Source organism: Jatropha curcas, chromosome 11 (assembly GCF_041381405.1).
Source record: "Jatropha curcas cultivar XTBG-Jc1 chromosome 11, XTBG_Jcur_1.0, whole genome shotgun sequence".
In the NCBI taxonomy this organism is placed as follows: domain Eukaryota; kingdom Viridiplantae; phylum Streptophyta; class Magnoliopsida; order Malpighiales; family Euphorbiaceae; genus Jatropha; species Jatropha curcas.
Genome location: NC_143161.1, coordinates 8,409,447 through 8,433,033, shown reverse-complemented (window position 1 = coordinate 8,433,033; position 23,587 = coordinate 8,409,447). Strand labels below are relative to the sequence as shown.

At 32.9% G+C, this 23,587-nt stretch overlaps 1 protein-coding gene and 2 pseudogenes across 2 annotated transcripts; all 3 read left to right on the top strand.

Annotated features, from left to right (window-relative positions):
• The first annotated feature begins 2,150 nt into the window (after positions 1-2,150).
• LOC149492495 (protein SRG1-like) lies at positions 2,151-4,011 on the top strand (annotated as a pseudogene).
• A 1,269-nt stretch (positions 4,012-5,280) lies between these two features.
• Positions 5,281-6,532, top strand: LOC105650179 (protein SRG1-like; annotated as a pseudogene). Its single transcript, XR_016318755.1, has 3 exons — positions 5,281-5,635; positions 5,704-5,951; positions 6,042-6,532. The product of XR_016318755.1 is annotated as a protein SRG1-like (transcript).
• Positions 6,533-8,813: 2,281 nt separating this feature from the next.
• On the top strand, positions 8,814-10,395 carry LOC149492494 (protein SRG1-like). Its single transcript, XM_089716103.1, has 4 exons — positions 8,814-9,139; positions 9,225-9,472; positions 9,681-10,005; positions 10,114-10,395. The coding sequence occupies exons 1-4, from the start codon at positions 8,885-8,887 to the stop codon at positions 10,378-10,380; spliced, it is 1,095 nt and encodes a 364-aa protein (XP_089572229.1). The 5' UTR covers positions 8,814-8,884; the 3' UTR covers positions 10,381-10,395.
• Positions 10,396-23,587: the final 13,192 nt, after the last annotated feature.

The following is a 23,587-nucleotide window of genomic DNA, read 5'->3' as shown; positions in this document are numbered from 1 at the left end:
ATAGAAAGTAATTATATGAAGGAGGGCATCATGCAATGAGGATGAACTATTATCGTCCACACGTTCACACCCTGAGCTTGCCATTGGCCTCAATGCCCATTCAGATGCAGTTGGCCTCACTGTCCTTCTCCAGAACAAATATAATTCACATCTTAATTGTAAAATCACTAATGAGTTAATTCAGAGAAACAGAAAATATCATTCATATCTTAAATTATATATTTTATATTATAAGTTAAATTGATTGTTATATTATATTTTTGAAGTGAACTTGTTCAATAATGTATTGTGTAATCTTTGTATTCAAAATATAAAAAAAAAAAAAAAAAAAAAAATTTGAAACGTTAAGCCCCATCACTGTGAAACATTGGCACCCAAATTTAAATTAGTTATTGCAATGCAATTATTCAATGCATGAAGTATACAAAGAAAAAAAAAGTTTGATTCAACTTTGGAAGTATTTCCTAAGACGAAAAATCACAAGGGATGAGTCACAGAGAAAAAAGAGGGAGAGCCTTACACGTGTTAACCATACAATGTTCTTGGAAATTTGTTGAAATGGAAGGTAGGTGTAAAATTAATGAAGTTTGAAATAATCTAACGTGACGGAGAATATACCTATTATACCTATTCAGTCGTGGTTTAATTATAATTAAGTCTTTTTCGAATTCGAATTTATAATATTATTTCGGTTCATTAGATTTTTCATATATGAAAAAAAAAATAAAATTTTATCAAAATATTATTATATCATGTAAACTGTAAAATTAGTGTACACATCGCCATACATTTTGTGCAAATTCTTAAGTCATAGTTTATCACTTTTCCTTGTTGTTAAATAAATTCTATAAAATTTTGTTCAATTTATTTATTAATCTAAATTTTTATATCTTGATATAAAAAAAATGAAAAATTAAATTTTAGAAATTCAATCTTATGAATTTGAATATATTAAAATCAAATTTTATTAAAAATATAAAATAAAATAATTCCAAGTACTTAGCAAAATAAAATAAAATCTCATGAGCTTTTTCACGAATCTTGTACTCCTAATTTGAGTAGTTGGACACTTTAATGTCCCTTGTTCAATGCTAAACTACCGTATATGTATATGTATAGCATCTATTATAGTGAAAATGTCAATGAACCTTATTATTGAAATTACTTAAGATACCCATTTTTAGCTTCTTCTATCTATTTCTTAGTCCAAAATCCCTCTTACTAATTAGAATAAAAAAATTAATAAATTTATTTCGCTCAAAATGAAATGAATTAGGGTTATGAACATATAATTTATAATCTGATAATTGAGTCGATTCATAATTATAAATTCATTTTATACCGTATTAGACTGAAATATATTATATACATTCTCGTTAAAAAGAAGAGGTTATTCAAACACAGAAAATAATTCCAACATGAAAAATTAATAAACATAATAGAAGGAAGGTTCTATCATTAAATTCCTGACCACACAATTGAGTATTATGAAACCCATTTTTCAAATCATTGAAATTTGATTTCCAATTTTTATAAATAATTATTTTACATTAAAAGTAAAATTTTAAATTAGATAGATATAATAATTGGCCCGTAAAAAATTACTTGAAGAAAACAGTGGCGAGTCAATATTGCCTACAATACTGATGAGGAAAATGCTAAACGCACCACCAACAAGATGAGTTCATCTATTTCAGATTCAACAATAACAACAATCCACCTATACTGCAATTTCATTATTTCAATGATAGTAACTTTCTATTCCCATCATCTTTCCTCCCTTTTCCACTATTTTATATATATTTTTTATTTATACACGTATTTTTATGGTCAGATCTTTCATTCTTACTTATTAAATCTTGAATCAATATATATATCGTACCATATATAATTTGTATGGCGTGAAAAGCGTAAAAAGATTTGACATGAACTTTCTAATTATTTTTTCCAACTTATCTTTATTTATTTCAACACTATGACATTGAACTTAAATGATGTTGATGGTAGATAGAAATAAAAAATACTATGTGGTTACTGTCTATTATTGCTTTAATTAAAAATTAATTATTATATCATATAGTTAAAAATATTTTCTGCAAAACAAATGGATTGAAAGTCCAAATGGATTTTCTATATAAGGTGATGGTGAGGTTGGCTGAATATACACTTCTACAAGAGATTAAGCTGAGGTAGCTAAAAGAGGGAAAGAAGAGTTCAGAGCTTGTTAATTAAGGTAAGATTGGTTTTCTTTTTGTATATACACAAACACAATAGATGCTTCAGTTCATGTTAATTCGATTTCGGAGCTTCACACAAACCCATGTATTCTGTAATCTTATGATGAAAATTTAAGAATATTTATATTTTGGTTTCTTTTGCAGAGAGAAATAAGTGAAAAGTTTCTTGAAAATGTCGGAAGCAGCATTAATGGAGGCAAAATCAAGGCTAGGAAGCACTGTTTTGGTGCCTTCTGTCAAGGAATTAGCGAAGGAGCAATTTATTTCCATACCACCAAGATATGTTCACCATGATCAGCAACCTCCCTCTACTGTCATCGACACCAATTCTTTACCCCCAAATTCCTGTCATTGACATGGCTAAGTTACTTTCTCAAGAATTTATGGATTCTGAGCTCCAAAAATTCCACCATGCTTGCAGAGACTGGGGTTTCTTCCAGGTACATATATTTATATTAATTTATGAAGTATAATATTTTTAATTATTTCAAAAGATTTGATAAAGACAAGTGTGTGGAGATAAACTATTATACAATTTAAAAAATCAATTTGTTGCATGCAGTTAGTGAATCATGGAGTGAGCACAGAACTGTTGGAGAAAGTGAAGGTAGAGACTGAAAAATTCTTCAATCTTCCAATGGAAAAGAAGGAGAAACTTTGGCAAAAAGCAGGAGAAATTGAAGGATTTGGACAGCATTTTGTTAATTCTGAGGAGCAGAAGCTTGAATGGGCTGACCTCTTTTACGTTGTTACTCTTCCACCACGTTCCAGAAAACCTCATCTATTCGACAATTTCCCCCCTCCTTCAGGTTTTCTCTCGCATTTCAGCTTAATTATTTGTTTTCTATCATTATATAATAATAATAAAAAAGACTTATCTACACTCGTGTATACACCCAACATATCTTATAATGAAACCTGAAAGCGCAAACAAAGGATACGAGCTCTTACAAAATTAGATTTGATTTGGTGTGCAGGGATACCATTGAAGCTTACTCAGAAGAACTGCAAGGCGTTGCCAATAAAATCTTTAAGCTGGTAATAAAAGCTCTTGGAATAATGGAAGTTGATTACATAAGAGAGTTATTTGAAGAAGGATGGCAAGCAATGAGAATGAATTACTATCCTTCATGTCCACAACCAGACCTTGTGATTGGCCTGAAGCCTCATTCTGATGCAACTGGCCTCACCATCCTCTTCCAGCTAAACGACATAGTGGGACTTCAGATAAAGAAAGATGGGCTATGGATTCCTGTCAAGCCCATTCCTAATGCCTTTATCATAAACATTGGAGACATGTTGGAGATTGTGACAAATGGAATTTACCGCAGCATAGAACATCGAGCAACTATAAGTTCCAACAAAGAAGGCTTTCAATTGCTACCTTTCACAACCCAAAGTTTGACGCAGAGTTGGTTGCTGCTTCAAGTCTTGTTACTCCCAAACCCCACAAGCTTTTAAGAGAATGAGCGTTTCTGATTATTTTAAAGGCTATCTTTCTCGTGAACTCGATGGAAAGTCATTCATTGAGTTCTTGAGGATTCAAAATGATCAAATCAAAAACAACTGAACCAATATGTATTTTCTCGCAATAATTAAAGGTTTGATCATCAAATATATAGTTATATAGGGTGTAATTGCACAATTAGTGCAAAAATAATAAAATGCACCAGATATTGGTGTAGGATTTCAAATTCTCTGTTTCCCATATATGTCTCTTAATATCAAGGTTGTACCTTCCTAACTCAGTAAGAAATATGTGGTTGCAATTATATATTTATGCTTCTGCATTAAATTGATATTATGAATTATTTTTCTCACTTTATATTAAATTAATTTAATGAAATTATTCATGGCTTCGATTATAAAATTTGCGAATGGCAGTAAGAGCTAATCAACAAATGCAGGAGTAAAAATTTTACATTATCTTCCAAATAATATATATATTTTTAGGAAATTATAGTCTTATTTTTCAAAATGATGACCACATATATAATATTTTGCCTTATATGTAAAAATGCTTAATATTTTCAAAAAATATCTCTATTTATTCAACATGGTGACACCTGAAATTAAACCATCACCCGTCATAGGTAGAATACTATGTAGTCATCGTTTAAGTTTTTCTCCATCTTTCCCTTTACGTTGCACTTTCATAGAAAATCATTTTTCTTTTTCAATAAGATAATTAATTTTCATGCCTTAAAATGTAATATTCTTTATAAAACAAAATTTTCAATATAAGATGACGTTGAGACTGGCTGAATACACACTGATACAACAGAAGTTAAGCTGATAACATCTTAGTAATAATTTATTTTTTTTATACGATATTTTTGATACGGGATATAATTTACCTACATTTAATGTATAAGACCACTCACATACAAAACTAATTAACGATGAGTTTTCATATAATGGTTGCAGTAGATTATATAATATTTTAATAAATGAAAAAAAATTATGTATTTATACATTGATTTTTCAATTTGGTTCGGTGTAGTTTCTAGATATGGCTATTGGTACAAACTAAAATCAAAATAGTAGAAAAAAAAAAAACCGAAATAGTAAAATATATTTTATACGGTTCAATTTTTTTTAAAATTAAAGCAGTTAACCAATTGTAAAATTAAATTATACTGAACCTCTCTTCCATGGGTTACTCAGTTATTAGGGATCTCGAGTATGCCAAAATAATCCTATTTGCAATCTATTTGTGTTACAGTAATATTGTTTTAAGACAACATATTTTACTTAAATGAAATTTATTTCAATAATAAATTTAATAAATTTTTAATCTCCATATTTTTAAACAATAATTTCAAAGACAAAGACATCGTTATATACTAAAAATCGAATCGATTCAAACTGAATTAGTCTTTTATTTTTTTTATCATATCAGATTGGTTTTAATTCTAATTGATTAGTTTTTATAAAATTGATCGGAGCTACCAATAATTTCGGTTCAAACCATCTAACCGGGCAAAATTAAATCCCCTGAGCAGACTGGCTGACATTTCATACCTAATACCATTATTTAAAATCCTCAGACCATCCATGAAAATGACATAGAAGACAGGACAAAACCAAGAAAAGATGTATACCAGTAATAATACTGTAATGTAACAGAGGAATTAGATCTAGCCACGAATGGAGACGGAGGCGCCAATACTTGGAAGGTCTCTGCAGGTACCTTTTGTTCAAGAGATAGCCAAGCAGCCACAGTCCCATCAAGATATGTAAGAATCGATCAAGACCCTCAAATTCCAACCACATCCGATGCTTGTCCACCACCTCAAGTCCCTGTAATTGACATGCTCAAGCTGCTTTCTCAAGAATTTTCGGATTCTGAGTTGGAAAAGCTTCATACAGCTTGCAGAGACTTTGGTTTCTTCCAGGTAATTACTAATTAATAATTGGTACTACTTAGGATTAGGAACTAATATAAAATAATTTTGATATGCAGTTAATAAATCATGGAGTGAGCCTTTCGTTGGTGGAAAAGGTGAAATTAGAGATTCAAGATTTCTTTAATCTACCAATGGATGAGAAGAAGAAATGCTGTCAAAAAGGAGGAGATATTGAAGGGTTTGGACAAGCATTTGTTGTGTCTGAGGAACAGAAGCTTGATTGGGCAGATATGTTGTACATGGTCACACTCCCTACTGATTTGAGGAAGCCTCATTTGTTCCCTTAGCTGCCTCTGCCGTTAAGGTCCTCTCTCTCTCTCTCTCTCTCTCTCTCTCTCTCTCCCCCTCTGTGTGTATGTGTGTGCGTGTGTCTGTCAATTTTCTTTTCATGCAGGGATACACTAGAAGCATATTCCGCAGAAATGGAAAATCTAGCCAAGAAAATATTAAGGTTGTTGGCAAAAGCTTTAAGAATGGAAGCTAGTTATATAACACAACTATTTGAAGAAGGACTGCTAAGCATGAGAATGAACTATTATCCTCCATGTGCACAACCGGAGCTTGTAATGGGCCTCAACCCACACTCAGACGGTGCTGGACTCACTATTCTCCTCCAACTCAATGAAACAGAAGGACTTCAAATAAAGAAAGATGGCAAGTGGGTTCCTGTTAAATCCCTCCCCAATGCTTTCATGATCAACATTGTAGATGTTTTGGAGGTAAACCACATATAACATTATATATTGCATAAATGATTAATAGCAATACACTAATAGATATTTCTGTAATTTGTCTATTTGCTAAATTGTGACAAATGGAATTTATAAAAGCGTGGAGCACAAATCATCTATTAATTCAGTAAAAGAGAGACTCTTTATTGCAACATTTTTTTAATCTTGTAAGATTTTAGCGAAAGACATTATTATTATTAAAATGTAAAAATATTGTATCATTGATTAAATTCCTATACAATTCAAGAGATAACAGGAATAATCGGCTAAGGTTGTTCAGGTCAAATTTATCTATTGAGCTATTATTTTTCTTTATATAATAATAATGAAATTCTATTATAAAGTTGTCATCTTTATATTAAAATAAATTTATGGAGGAAGCAGATCGGGCACAGGGAAATGAAATCGAAGCTCCAATAATGGGGGGTAGCTTCTGTTGAAGAGATAGTCATGATGCAACTAACCGCAGTCTCATCGAGATATGTGAGAGTTGATCAAGACCCTCCAATTCCAACTACATCTGATACTCGTCCCATCTGCTTTCTGAAGAATTTTCGGATTCTGAGTTGGACAAGCGTCACGGTGCTCACAAAGATTGAACTCATACTTATTGGGATTATAACTTATTTCGAGTGGGGTCCGTAAAAAAATACATGTGATAAAAATAAAATAAAATAAAATTACTATTACCACATATACCTTTAATAATTTCGTATTGGATATTGACGATCGAATACACCAGAAATAATAATCACGATAAAAATTAAATAATTACCGTAAATGCCAGATGAAAGAATAAGAATACCGAGATTTACGTGGTTCACCCTTCAACTGTTATGGGCTACGTCCACGGGACAAAAACTCCGAATAATTCTTCTACTAAAATAGTAGGTACAAAAGAGATTACAAAAAAAATAGTGGCACTCTAAGTGTTTTCCAAAAACACCCCAAAATTACAATCCTCACTATTTTCTCTCTTTTCTCAATTTTAGGAACCCTTTCCTAAAATTATAATCTTCGTTTTTTTTTTTTTTGTTTTTATACGCATTAATGAAGGAAAACCTTCTCCTTTTTATAGGAGAAGGGGACGCAGTGGATGCGTTAATCACGCGTCCACTTTTGCTTTTTTTTTCTTTCTTTCTTTGGCACCGTCCTTTAAATAACAAAATAAACGTGCTTTTTTTTTCTTATTTGTTCGACAGCCTCTCTTTGACTGCCACCAAAATAAAAAACGTGTTTTATATTTTTTTTATTTTCAAATGTGTGTGGGTCCCACACGTCGGAGGGAACCCACAACAATTCTATCTTAACCATAGCTCTCGAGTTCGAGAGCTTAGAAATACAGTAGCGTTAAATACTTGGCAGGGAAAGAGTGCTGCCCTGAGGTAACAAAGTGTCCGGATTCTTGGTAGGAAATGTGCCCAAGAAAAGCATAGAAAAGGAGACAGCATTGACTTTACAACGAATTGGTAAAAGTCAAAAATCAAATGGCAAACAGCCAGAGATGACTTCAGACAATTGTTGAATTTAAGTTAAACCAATAATTACCCATCTTCTGAACACGTAATTTAAGTATTAATCCATCTCAATCAATCAATAATAATTAGGTTAGATTCATATTTCTTGGGAGATTTTTCTTTCAGAATATTGTATGATCCTATCTAAATTCCAAACTCAAATGCAAACATCCCATATAATTGGTTCGAATTACTCCCTCCTATGTGGGAAGTAAATAGCAATTGTAATAATATTGTAAAGAGAATAAAACAGTGCTTTGGCATGTCCATGTGTAGGTCGATTTTTTGTAATGAAAATGCGAGATAAATATACAGATATAAAAAGAAGGTGGAGTTTGCTCAAAGAACACGAAATTGAATGCGTTAGTTAAAAATGAACGTGAATTATTGTTTCGAGCTGAAAAATCCAAAATCCATTAATGCAGTTTGGAAGGAAGTGTAGACGGAGAAGAAGACTAGAGAACGGAGAAAAACGAAAAAAATTGTTTTATTTCTAAACTAAGACAAGTTTATTTTTATTTTTTGAGAAGATTAAAATAAAACAAGTTCATGTGTCGTTCATCACTCTTTTATTATATTCTTGTATTAATATTATCCATGTAATTTAAAAAGAAAAAAGATTCATGTTGTTGTATTCAAATTAAACAATTCATATTAAATTACAATTAAAATTAATTAAAATATAATCAAAATTCAAAAGTTAGATATTATAGTTGGCAACAATATTTTTTTCTCTCTTAATAGTTGATTAATGGTAGTAATATATTGACTAAGATAGATACGTAATCATAATGAACAAGAATAAACGTAAAACTGCAAATATTATCTTTTTCTAGAAAAGAAAAGAAGATTACAATTGGCCGGGAGCCTACTTTGATGAGAGGAGTGAGTAATAGAGGAAGAAAATGGGCCTATAAATAACTGCCTAGTTATTCTTGAAAGAGCAGAACACAAGGAAAAAATAAAAACGCTGATCAGACGCAATAGCCATGGAAATGGAACCAGAACTCACTAAGCTTGGAACCTCTCTCCTAGTGCCTTGTGTGCAGGAGCTAGCAAAAGAACCGTTGACAAATGTCCCGCCACGGTATTTGCGACTTGATCAAGATTCTCCAATCGTATCTAACTCTGCTTATCTACCCCAAGTTCCTATCATTGACATGTCCAAGTTATTTTCACAAGAATCCATGGATTTTGAGCTGGATAGGCTCGACCGTGCATGCAAAGAGTGGGGTTTCTTCCAGGTAATCAGCCATTATATTATATTATGGTTAGTTTCTAAATTACTATGAGAAAGACAATCGATGAGCATGTATATATGTGTTGCAGTTGATAAATCATGGAGTGAGCAGTTCATTAGTGGAAAACGTGAAGGTGGAAATTCAAGAATTCTTTAATCTCCCAGTGGATGAGAAGAAAAAATATTGGCAAAGACCAGGAGAAATGGAAGGATTTGGACAGGCTTTTGTTGTGTCTGAGGAGCAAAAGCTTGACTGGGGAGATATCTTCTATATGATCACTCTCCCACCGAATTTGAGGAGACCTCATTTGTTCCCACAGCTCCCTCTTCCATTCAGGTGCTCTCTCTCTCTCTCTCTCTCTCTCAAAATCTGAAGTACCTAATATTGACTGTCTTAAGAGTTTCAGATTGCAAGTACTTTTTAACAAAATAAATCTGAAATATGTAAAAGCTAGCTGTGAGATTGAAACTCAAAGCTTAATTAATGAAAAGGAAAATCTGAGATATCTTGGCCAGTTTCAATATAGATCTGTGTTTGCATGCAGAGACACCTTGGAAGCTTATTCAAGAGAAATAAAAGATCTTGCCATGACAATCCTGAAATTCATGGCAAGAGCTCTGGGAATGGAACCTGAAGAAATGAAACAACAATTTGAAGAAGGATGCCAGAAAGTGAGAATGAATTACTATCCTCCATGCCCACAGCCAGAGCTAGTTATGGGTCTCAACTCACACTCAGATGCAGTTGGCCTTACCATCCTCCTCCAAGTTAATGAAGTGGAAGGGTTACAGATAAAGAAAAATGGCAAGTGGGTTCCTGTTAAACCACTCCCAAATGCATTTATTGTCAATGTTGGTGACATTTTAGAGGTAAAATAATAAACAAAACGACTACAAAAATGGTAAAAAAAAAATAAAAAAGAAAGAAAGAAAGAAAATTGATTTTGGCTTAATCAAGTTTTTTCCGTTTCTCTGCAGATTGTGACTAATGGAATTTACAGAAGCATTGAGCATAGAGCAACTGTGAACTCAGTTAAAGAGAGGCTTTCCATAGCTACTTTTTATAGTCCGAAACTAAATGGAGAAATGGGTCCAGCACCAAGCCTTGTTACTGAAGAGAGACCTGCTTTATTCAGGAAAATTGGTGTTGCAGATTTCTTCAAGGGATATTTTTCAAGAGAACTCGTTGGAAAATCATACCTTGATGTCATGAGGATTCAAAATGAAGAAGCTAAAAACAACTGATTGGATTGGTGCCTATTTTATGTCTGCCTGTTTTTTTTTTTTTTTTTCAGCCGAATTGAGGTAAGAAATGTCAGGTCCTTCTGCTTCCTCGTATGTAGTAAAATAAATACTGCGGTAATAATTGCCAGGTATTGCTATTTTATTCCTTATTGTGAATTCTTGTGATAGAACTTATAGGCATAGCTTGAGGCTTCCACGGCGCTTTTTTTTTTTCAAATAATTTTTAACATCTTGATTAATTGCAAGACTAAAAGCTACTCTTTCTATTCTCTTAGATAGAAAATTTTTAGAATAAGAAATAGTTAAACAAAAAACTTTTGCCCATTTTTTATTTATAATCTTTAATTAGTCTTAAATATATAATTGATGGTGAATAAGTCATCTCACTAATTGAAGATTCCAAAAATGCATTTATTAGCTAAAATTGAAATAATTGAAAAGATTTACATCGTTTTCACAAATAGAACACCAATGAGATCAGAATTGTTCTCAAAATCATTGAATATAGGAACATAAAATTAAAATTTGTGCATATGTTAGTAAGGGTTAATAATCACGTGAAGACAATTTTTCAAAAGTTAGGTGTATTTTAGTCATATTTGTGTTTCATGCGTAGATTAATGCACGTTTCTTGAAAATAAAGTACAAATTTAGTCAACAAAGCATTACAATTAAGTTTGTTAGAATGCAACAATTAATAAGTGTGCTCATATTATAAAACCCCGGCCAATATAAACTTTATTCAAAGTACTCAGTATTCATTAAAATTAACCACATTTCTACCAAATCACTCACAAGTTGTTAACTATATTTTGGAAACAATTAAATCATAATTGTCAACCCACATTTTGTCTGCTACTATGCTTATAATTGGAGTAAAAAAGAAAGATGGCAACAACAGAAGTTAATAAGGACATTAGACTTTCTTTTTTTGTCCTCATTTAGAGTAAAATTTTGTACATAAAACAAACACTCTAAATGGAAATTTTCTCTAAATTAAGAGAACAAATTAAATATTTCGTTTACAGGTCTGATAACATAATTAGCTTTTAGAGATTAAAGTATTAAACAGCTAACACATTAACCTACTGAAAAAACAGCTAAGAACTATAAAAAAAAGCAGCTTAAACTTTCTAAGCCCAAATAAAAATAAAAAAATTTTTAAAAATGTTCCATCTTTATTTTTTTCTTTTCTAATAAGTGGTCAGAAATATTCTCATTTTAATAAAAAAATTTTTTTTTTTTTTTTTAATAAGTGTTCAGAAATATTCTCATTTAATAAAAAATTATTTTTATTGGATGATCGTGGATAGATTCTAAACAAATCAACCACACAATAATAGGTGGAACAGGTCAGTTTCAAATCGTTATCAATTATCAATCTATAAGAAAAAGGAAAAATAACGTAACTGAAGCTGAATGAGTTGGCGTACAATGTGCACCCTAATAGGAACGGTGTATGAGATAAGAATTAAGATATTTACGTAAAGAAAAAATAAAAACCGTAATTAAAGTAAAAACATAAAATCTTAATTAAGAAAAAAAAAAAAAAAAAAACACTTCTAATTGTGTACAACCACTAAGAGGTACACGAAAATGGGAATTACGTTTGATATGCAATATGGAATTGAAATTTCGATTTCATATCTTTATTTGGTTTCTATCAACAGAGAAAAAAAAGGATCAAAATGAACAGCCAAGATTTATCAGAATCTCCTTGACAAGACACCTGAAAGGTACTGCTACTTTGTCTCCTTTCCTCCTGCTATTAGTCTCACCCGCTACATCAAGTTTACATAATTGAGCATATTAAACATTTTTCATGATAATTAATTAATTACTGTCTCCCTCTAACAGTAACAGCACAAAAATTCCCTTCTTTCTTTTATTAAAATTATAGAAACCCATCTCTCTCTATCTATCTATGGCTAGCAATTAGCAAATGGATAAACACAATAATAGCAGGAAGATAAGGAAAGAAAAAGATAGCAGACAAAGACAAATGCATACTGTAGCAATTATTTTGCATCAAATGTCCACAAACAGATATGAATTGGGCCATTGCATAATCAAATGTAGCAATTTGAAGAAGATTCTAAGAATCATTCGGTTAGAAAATAGAATATTACAAAATAATTCAGCTTTGAATCATGCACTCAGCTCATAGACAGAGGAGTGTGAATTTAATAGATAATAGCGCGAAAAAAATGTGCGAATAAAACTAGAAATTGCAAACCATTGTTTCTAACAGCTAAAAGAATTTTAGAACACACTACAATTTTACAAGAACTGTAAAATATTATACATTTACCCTATGCTACACGGACCGATGGCTTCATTCCCTACTTCATGTCTAATTATATCAGTTCATAAATTCTGCAGTACCTTAAAGTAAGTAATATTTGTTGTTCAATGTTCAAAGGGATGACAATCTTCAACTGCATTACCATTGTCTTTGAACCTAAAAAATATGAAACAGAAGAGTTACGATGCAAGATTTCAGATATAAAGAATTACAAATATAAAATACAAGAACACTATCACAAGGAAACAAATGTTACATAAACAAGAACTCCCCCAACCCCATAATTTCAAAGAACCCTCTTTCCCCACACACCCTGGCCTAACTAGTTAGAGAGTCCAACCCTCCCACAAAAGAAAAAATGAATTACTTGTATTGACAAGGGGAAGCAACTGCATATAATGTTTTGGGTGATAGACAGTATGCTCCTTTCAACTACTTAGCTCCTGTAGTTTATTCAGTACATCGGAAACTCAAGACAAGGCGAAAGGACCTGATTATTTAGAGTAAGCTGCACTATAGACGGCCGCAAGCAATAATCCATTTCATCGGAAATTTGTCAAAAAGTAAGAATCCATTTGTTCAGGAATCTTAAGGAAAACCCCATGATGAGCAATCTTGTTCACCTCTTTCTATAATAACTATGTCTAGCTACATTTCAGGGATTTAATAATATTTCTAATAATGAAAGGCATCATCTTCTTGATAGGTTTAGACTCATATAAAGAGACTGAATGCCTAGACCAGGTTCCTTGAATGATCTGCCAGCACTTGGCTGGGGCTGCATATGGGCACTAATTTTACAGTTGCCCCAAAGTGTAAGGTGCTATTGCAAAATCCAGTTTGAACCTTTTGGTACTTTATGTGGTCCTCAATTAGTTTCTTTTCAGATGGGTGTTAGTGTTTGCCTAATTGGTAAGCCCATTGCACCAATTGCTCATTTGAAGAAATTAACTCATCCATGCAAAAAATGCAAAAACAAAAACTGCATAAAGTTTTGATCACATAGATGATGCCTAACGAGAAGACCGATTTAACCATAAATGAAGTAAAGAAACAAAAAATCAGTGACTCTACGTTATCCCAATTCCCACCATCTCTAAATCAGAGGAACCATTTAAAATTGCAGCTTATAAGAAACAATTTAAGTAGTTTCAAGGCAAAACTGCAACACTATAGCGGTATATATCCAGGGCCTCATTTCTACAAACTAACACTTGCTCATAACCCACTTAAGAATAACACCAGCATCCACTTCCAAAAAGTTGTTTTGATGCTAGTGGCAATCCACGACTAAACACACATGATACCCACCTTTTCCCACTGAGATGCTCCATTTTGTGCCCCACTCTCCTGAATATTAAACATACTGCTCTAACAGTCGCTTATCAATTAATTGCCACAGCAAGCTCCTTCATGCTGTCTTAAAAAGCTTGAACATAATTAGATTGTCAACATCTGTACTGCTTTTCCATTACAGAAACCTGAATATTGACTATTGAAAATTGCCTAAAAAGTGAATTATCGTGTGCCCAAGTCGATGACCTTCTCTATAGGGACAAAGTTTAATCTTAATTGTACAAGGTTATTCCTCGTTGTTCAATTAAATATAAGAACTTGTTACAGAGTTCCTCATCAGGTTCACAACAGAGCAACGACGTGCAGATTAACAAGAGTCTTTTAACTTATACCACTATCTTGTCACCCAATAGGCAAAACATATATATAAGACCCCTAAAACTCACAGGGGCACGAATATGCAATCTGTAGAGGTAATTTCTCAATTATCAGGCTAAACGTTCCCTTCTCTTCTAAATGTAAGGCAAGCGAAAATAACCTCCCTTTCTTCCTATAATACAGCTCAAAGTTTTACCATAATAAAAAAGGGAAAAAAAAAATTTAGCCAAATAAAAAATGTTGGAGCCACAAGGGGATAGAATTTCTTTTCAAGAGTCCACAAACAAGAGAAAGATGAAAAACAAAATAAACATCAATAAATTATTTTTTTAATAAGTTATAAACAAACCCCAAAAATACACATTTGATAATAAATCATATAGAATAGAACACAAGTGGGTCAAACACAAAATAAAACAAAGTCAAACAACCAAAACAAGAAAAGTTCAAAGAAAAAAAAAAATTGTACACTTCCAAAATTCTAACAAAAATGCTACAAACATAATCATGTCTAATAAAACATGAAAGCGCAAAGAAGAAGGAGAAGAAAAAAGTACCTTTTGGGGAGAAACCAGTTCCCATGGAACTGCAGTAGCAAGGGAGAAAGACCATGAGAAGCAGAACCTAGAAGGAGAAGTAAAGGGCACATCTTTAAATCTCTATAACCCTAGTTTTATAGGGAGAAACAAAGAAAGTTTCAAACTTTAGCTTAATAATGTGTTTTGGGTTTAAGGAAAGTGAAGGTGGTTTTTTGTGCAGACTGCAGATAGAGTGGGGCAGGGGGCTTAAAAATTGGCACGAAAGCCGAGACAGGGAAGAAGAGGAGGTTCTGATGTCTGTTGTGTTTGGGTATTGAGACAATGGGTGGTGTCTGGTGGGGGCTAGTTTGCGTATCCGAGGTCTTTCGCTGTCTGTTGAATATGAAACTCCCCGCCTCTCTCTTTCCATTCCTCTTCTTGTCTGGCATGCGCGTGAATCACACGACACCTTTTGTTCCTTGAGTTTTTTCTTCTGTGCAAATTTAACTTTTTTGACTGCCAACCGGGCAATAGTTGCTGCGTTGGTTGTTTGGTGAAAAATAATTATTTGTGTATTTAATAAGAAAATTTTTTTTTTTTTACATGATATAAGAAAAATATTTATGATCATTATTGAAATTTAATTTTCATTATCTTATGGAGTTTTTTTTTAGATATTATGGTGTTTTATGTTGGTAAATCAATAAATATTTTATTACCATAAAAAAGTTATATCGATGAAAATGAACTTTATTTTTAAATAATTTTTTCAAAAATCATTTATTCAAGATAAAACAGCACTAATTCGCACAAAATAAAAAATTAATTATTAGCCTCAACGTAAATAAGGAATTACATTTGAAGTAATTTTTTTATGACAAGCACATAATATTAATCTAAAAATTTTTTAAATATTGCTTGCATTAGCCTTTCGACTATTTGAATTTAAATTGCTTTAAAGTATAATTATTAAATAACTTTATATATTAAATTAGAGATTGATTGTCCAAACATACGTAAAGAGTTAGTATATTATCAGTAACAAGCAACTGAGAAAGCTTTTTTTTTTTTTTTTGGGTAAGAAGAGAAATCATTTTTCTTACTAAAAGCAAAAGCAAATCGTTTCATGTTAGAAGAAACATGGTGTTACTATTTTTTAATAGCAAAGACAAAGGCAACAAGAGTACATGTACCTTCCTTTTTCATGGAGGTTCTGGTAGTGACAAAAGGGATCCTTCTATATCTAATTATTGAAAATTAGGTCATAAACAGTTCTTTTTTTATGGATTTTTAAAGCATGGTTGCAGCTTTCAATCACTTCATTTGACAAATATCTTCTTTTTATCAAGTTAAAGTAACCGAAATTTATTGATGTCTTTTTTATCTTTAATAAATTCTATAAGGTAAGAAGCAAGGAATCAAGACTAATTTTGTCTTAATGTTAAGATTTTTTTTTTTTTTTTTTTTTTGAAAGGGAAAACCCATTAATGTTAAGAATTAATTGTTAGTACTAACTTTTGTTTTTTAATTCACTGAGAGGCTTGATGGACTAAAATAACTGCGGGCTATATAATAGAGGTAATGTTTTTTGGACCCATCAAATTACACGAGACAGTTCATTCCTTATATAATTGAGAAAATCAATTAGACCAAACCGGATTAGCTCATCAATACTAGCCCTTTACTCAGAAAGGAGGGAAATGAAAATATTGGACGAAAGGGAATAATAGACGAAAATCGTAAGGAATTGTTAATTTTATGTCACGACCCGTCTCTATGGGCCAGACCGGCACTAGGGCCCAGGTAAGCTTAAGGCCCCCGAGGCCCGTAGTAAGCCTAAATCACTAATATCTATGATTTCAATATAATATTTAAAACATTCAGCCTATATTTATAGAAAAATAAATCTCAAGATTCTATTAAATTTCGGCCCAAATTTATCAGTTACAACATTTCCACAGATCGGACCCAATTAACAATGCATCACATTTATAATAATAAACGATTAAAAGTATACAAATCCTACAACTGCGGAGTCACTAACTGTTAGTATACATAGCAAAATAATTATGGAACTAGGAAAAATTCTTTATTGCCCTACGCCGAAGAAACATAGCCTAAATCCGATTAAAGGAAAAACTTACTTCCTGAAAAATCAAACAAGACATGTGAGTTTTCTAAGGAGTAATAATTATTGCACAACACACGCAGTCACACAAATGTGTACACATATTAATCTAGTCATCCGACTAGTTATATGCTCACTCAGCCAGTCACACAAATGGCATATCACCAGCACTCACAATCATAAACATCTTCATATAATCACATCACGTGGAAATTAGTCAGTGGCGCCACCTGAAACCCCAACGAGCCGTCCTCACACATGGCTCGCCCTCTCATACATGTGCACCAGGGAGCCGATCCCCCATACGGCCAACTGGTCTAATCCTCACTGACCAGTCCTCTCATTGTATTTCCATTCTCTCTTTTCTTTTCCATACCAACAGGAGGCAACCCGGTGGTCTCCATCCAATCTAGATCATCAAGTGCTCACAACAGGAGGCCACCCTGCGGGCTACAATCAAATCTAGATTATCAGGTGCGCAACAACAAGAGGCCATCCTGTGGTTCTATATAACCCATATCATCAGGTGCACACGGGGGCGCCGATCTCCCATTTTCCCGGCCGACGGTCAAATATCATATCATAATCAGGATCCATATCACAGACCGTCCTCACAAACCCATGGTGGTCCACTTCATCCCAATTCCACACAAACAAGGCATAGTATATTCATAGCACAAGTAATCAAACATTTCAATTAAATGCAGACATATTAATCAATTAGACATCGTAATGCGATGCACAATTAAACATCCAAAATTAATGCAAATAAATAAATAAATAAATAAATAGCATTAACAATAAACAACAATAATAATATAAATAACAATAATAACAATAATAATGAGAATAAATAAATAAAGATGTGAATGATTAAATGAATAATAAAGACAATAACTAATCAGAGCCCTATATTTATTATGTACCAAATCATAGAACTAATCTAAATAAGACTTATTAATTATGTTATTAATCAAAATTTATCTAAGTTCTATCGAAATTTCGGCAGCACCTCCCCTAAAAATTGGACTATCTACCTGCTCAGATATCGCAATATTATCATATCTTTATCAATCATTGCACACAGCCCATCCGTCGGGCAATCAATCAATTTAAAATCCCATCCTCCTTCCAAAACAACAATACTCATACAAGATTATTTGTTAAGTCATAAGCCGACCAAACTAAAAACTTATGGTAATTAAATTGTTAAGCTGTTAAAACTCATTTTTAACAGTAACTATTTATAACTACTATTTATTTAGATTCGATCATCTAATTATCTAACTAATTAGTTCCGATTCGTCCTTCACGTTTCGATTTATGACAATTATTCCAAAATGACTTATGTCCTAGATTTTCAACATTAAATATATTTAGCTAGGTTGAATAGTGATTTTTAAATTATATACTCAACCTAATATAATCACAATTTCTAACAAGTGAATCCTAAGTTCGAATTCTCCTATAAATCCCCCAATTAAATTCACAAGCTTCCAACCTAATATATTTACAAAAGACCATAACTGTCTATATATATTTAAACTATTCCAATAACCTAACTTCTTATTATTCAATTCAATTTATTTAATAACTCAATTAAATTCGTTACTCAATTAATTCTTTATATACAAAAATTAAGAGTTGAATCTTAGAACGTACCAATTGAGAATCGGGCAACGATTCCGTGATCAGCGTGAAGAGAGGAACATTCTGTCTCTCGGGGCCTCGCCGGAGTGTCGCCGGCCGGTCACCGGACCGCCGCCGCCCGCCGCCGTGCACGGTGGCCGAAAAGTCGCGAGTGTCCAGAAAGTTGCAGGGTTACAACCACCCGACTCCAATTTTTGTGAGGATTCCAAATCTACAATCGGTTTGTTGAACTAGTGGCTCGTTTGGCCGAAACAAGCCCGACAGTCCCTTCCTTGCCGGCGGCCATGGTGTTTTCGATTTCTTCCACTAAAACCGTCGCTTCTTGGATGGAAAACGTTCACACAGGATGGAGGAGTCGATCGGAGCTCACCTTGAAGCTTCACGTCGCCGGAATCGCTCGATCTCGCCGGAGTTGCAGCTGCGTCGCGAAGAAGTTGAGGAAGCCATATCCGCGCCACTGAAGGTTCGATCGGAGCGAGGGAAGACTGGAATCGTGCCCAGTATCGCCAAAGGAATCGATCGCCACTTCATTCTTGTCGAACGGTGGCCGGAAGCGAAAAGGAAAGGGAAGAGGAGGGGCTGTCGCGCGTGTCAGGAAGAAGAAGGGGAAGAAGAAAGAAAAGAGAAAGAAAGGCGATTCTAGAAGAATCTGGGTCATTTCGGTTCGATTCGAACCGGTTTGATTCAATTCAGCGATTTAGCTCGATTTTGTTTTGTTATCTGGTTTTTTTTTTTTTTTCTTGGTTTTTAGGTTATTCGTGTGGTTTCGAAAATTAATTTGATTTCTGGGTCCGGTTCGATTTATTTTTAATTATTTTACTTAGGTTCCTTAACTTTTTCTCCATTTACTCAATAAAAATTAAAAATATTAATAGTAATGATATTTGATTTTGGGTTAATTAATTTATATATATTCATAATAGATTAAATTGCTGGAGTTTCATATTATTTCTTGAAAATTTTAACTGTTTTCAAATCGAAACTTCTGATGATATATTTGGGCTTAGGCCCAACTCGCAAACCTGGGCTCGATTTGGGATTTTTATTCTAATTGTAGCCCACACGATCAAAATTTCTGATTTTTGATTTAATAAAAATTCAAAGGTTTCGAAAATAAAAATTCGGGGTGTTTCAATCTCCCCCCCTTAAGACAATTCGTCCTCGAATTGGAATCTAGTAGGAGAAAGTAAGAATAGACACATAGGGAATTTCAAAGTCATAAGAAATTACTTCCAATACCAAGGACACAGCTCAAGAGTGAAGAATATGAACCGAGGAAAGAAAAGGGTCAGGTATTCTAATTGTAATTCGATCGCCAACCATCCTATTTAGTGTCACCTGGCTGAAGTTTATGAGAACCTTAAGCTTATTACCTAAGTTTTCAATTACTATCTTCAGACAGCTACTGAAATCTTGAGAAAGTCTTTCTTTGAATAAAATTTTTATCTTAAAACCGGTTTAGCAGTAAGTTGCACATTTATATGTGTAGAGATATATATATATTCAAGATTATATAATTCATTTGAAAATTTAAACATTCCTTCATGAAAACCAAGCATATAATCTTACAAAGAGCGATTAATTGAAATTTGATTTTATTTATAGTGATAAAAATTATCTCATTTAATTTACATATATACTTACTAAAACTCTTATTGGGCAAAAATTCGAAAACTTATTACTTTAATTCAAAACTTTAAGAAAAATCGTTTGCGACTTCCGTTGTCTATTATATCATATGGCACTTCGAAATAATTGTCTTTGTTTCTCATCTATACAAATTCGATTGTCCCCATAATATCTTTACTATAGATTCGTTCATTTGTTATACAGCTCTTTCATCACTACATCCCTTAGCTATCTCACTCCTATAAAAATTTTCACTCCTTCCACTTAACCATCAATTTCTCTTTCCAGCGCTTATTCCTTATGTCGCCTTAATAATCATCACGAAAATTTAACTTTCATAATAATATCTCTTAGTAATTTGCATTTCCATTCACAACCTAAATCTCATTTGATAACCTTCCATTCTACTAATGTTGCCTATTAATTTGTTAAGGATAAGAGAGTATTCTTATTAATTATTTTGTCTACTAATCATCATTAATCGCGATCTATCTAACCACCAATAATTCAACTTAGCATTTATCACCTATCTTAAATATTCACCTTTATCTAATACCTATCAACACAGATTTTTTTTTTTTTTTAATTATTTATCACGACATAATTTAATTTAAAATCAAAATGGGGCGTCGAATTTAAATATCAAGTAAATAAAAGATAAAAATATAATAATAAAAAGGTTTATATTTTTGAATAAACTCTAAAGAAATTCAGTAGTTGAGCTAAATATTTGATCAGATATTCCTAGTTACCTTAAGATTACTTCCTATGTGTATAAATCTGTTCCACCAATGACAATCCTCTTATACTCTACACACTCATACTTCCCGATAGGAATAGAGATCACATGAAAGGTAGTGTATTGGGTGATCAGGCCAATCCACTACCGTCCAGGTACTACTCTATTCCCTCACCTAAAGTTTGCTACCAACTCTGGCCCTTATAGGTATTGCGATGGGTTCATCCTATTGTCCACTACTTTCACTCTAATCCTCAATTACTTCTTTCTATAGACCATTGGTTTACACAACAGGTATGGATCTTTCCTTCATAGGGTTCAGTGCGTCCACCCTCCCTAAGAAGGAAATTCCCAAGCTTCTTTCCTTATGTTGGTTACGGCCGATCCCAACATAAAGAAATTTCCTATACTCCGCAGTTGTGTCCTAGAACCCTAACCTAAGCTCTGATACCAACTTTGTCACGACCCGTCTCTATGGGCCAGACCGGCACTAGGGCCCAGGTAAGCTTAAGGCCCCCGAGGCCCGTAGTAAGCCTAAATCACTAATATCTATGATTTCAATATAATATTTAAAACATTCAGCCTATATTTATAGAAAAATAAATCTCAAGATTCTATTAAATTTCGGCCCAAATTTATCAGTTACAACATTTCCACAGATCGGACCCAATTAACAATGCATCACATTTATAATAATAAACGATTAAAAGTATACAAATCCTACAACTGCGGAGTCACTAACTGTTAGTATACATAGCAAAATAATTATGGAACTAGGAAAAATTCTTTATTGCCCTACGCCGAAGAAACATAGCCTAAATCCGATTAAAGGAAAAACTTACTTCCTGAAAAATCAAACAAGACATGTGAGTTTTCTAAGGAGTAATAATTATTGCACAACACACGCAGTCACACAAATGTGTACACATATTAATCTAGTCATCCGACTAGTTATATGCTCACTCAGCCAGTCACACAAATGGCATATCACCAGCACTCACAATCATAAACATCTTCATATAATCACATCACGTGGAAATTAGTCAGTGGCGCCACCTGAAACCCCAACGAGCCGTCCTCACACATGGCTCGCCCTCTCATACATGTGCACCAGGGAGCCGATCCCCCATACGGCCAACTGGTCTAATCCTCACTGACCAGTCCTCTCATTGTATTTCCATTCTCTCTTTTCTTTTCCATACCAACAGGAGGCAACCCGGTGGTCTCCATCCAATCTAGATCATCAAGTGCTCACAACAGGAGGCCACCCTGCGGGCTACAATCAAATCTAGATTATCAGGTGCGCAACAACAAGAGGCCATCCTGTGGTTCTATATAACCCATATCATCAGGTGCACACGGGGGCGCCGATCTCCCATTTTCCCGGCCGACGGTCAAATATCATATCATAATCAGGATCCATATCACAGACCGTCCTCACAAACCCATGGTGGTCCACTTCATCCCAATTCCACACAAACAAGGCATAGTATATTCATAGCACAAGTAATCAAACATTTCAATTAAATGCAGACATATTAATCAATTAGACATCGTAATGCGATGCACAATTAAACATCCAAAATTAATGCAAATAAATAAATAAATAAATAAATAGCATTAACAATAAACAACAATAATAATATAAATAACAATAATAACAATAATAATGAGAATAAATAAATAAAGATGTGAATGATTAAATGAATAATAAAGACAATAACTAATCAGAGCCCTATATTTATTATGTACCAAATCATAGAACTAATCTAAATAAGACTTATTAATTATGTTATTAATCAAAATTTATCTAAGTTCTATCGAAATTTCGGCAGCACCTCCCCTAAAAATTGGACTATCTACCTGCTCAGATATCGCAATATTATCATATCTTTATCAATCATTGCACACAGCCCATCCGTCGGGCAATCAATCAATTTAAAATCCCATCCTCCTTCCAAAACAACAATACTCATACAAGATTATTTGTTAAGTCATAAGCCGACCAAACTAAAAACTTATGGTAATTAAATTGTTAAGCTGTTAAAACTCATTTTTAACAGTAACTATTTATAACTACTATTTATTTAGATTCGATCATCTAATTATCTAACTAATTAGTTCCGATTCGTCCTTCACGTTTCGATTTATGACAATTATTCCAAAATGACTTATGTCCTAGATTTTCAACATTAAATATATTTAGCTAGGTTGAATAGTGATTTTTAAATTATATACTCAACCTAATATAATCACAATTTCTAACAAGTGAATCCTAAGTTCGAATTCTCCTATAAATCCCCCAATTAAATTCACAAGCTTCCAACCTAATATATTTACAAAAGACCATAACTGTCTATATATATTTAAACTATTCCAATAACCTAACTTCTTATTATTCAATTCAATTTATTTAATAACTCAATTAAATTCGTTACTCAATTAATTCTTTATATACAAAAATTAAGAGTTGAATCTTAGAACGTACCAATTGAGAATCGGGCAACGATTCCGTGATCAGCGTGAAGAGAGGAACATTCTGTCTCTCGGGGCCTCGCCGGAGT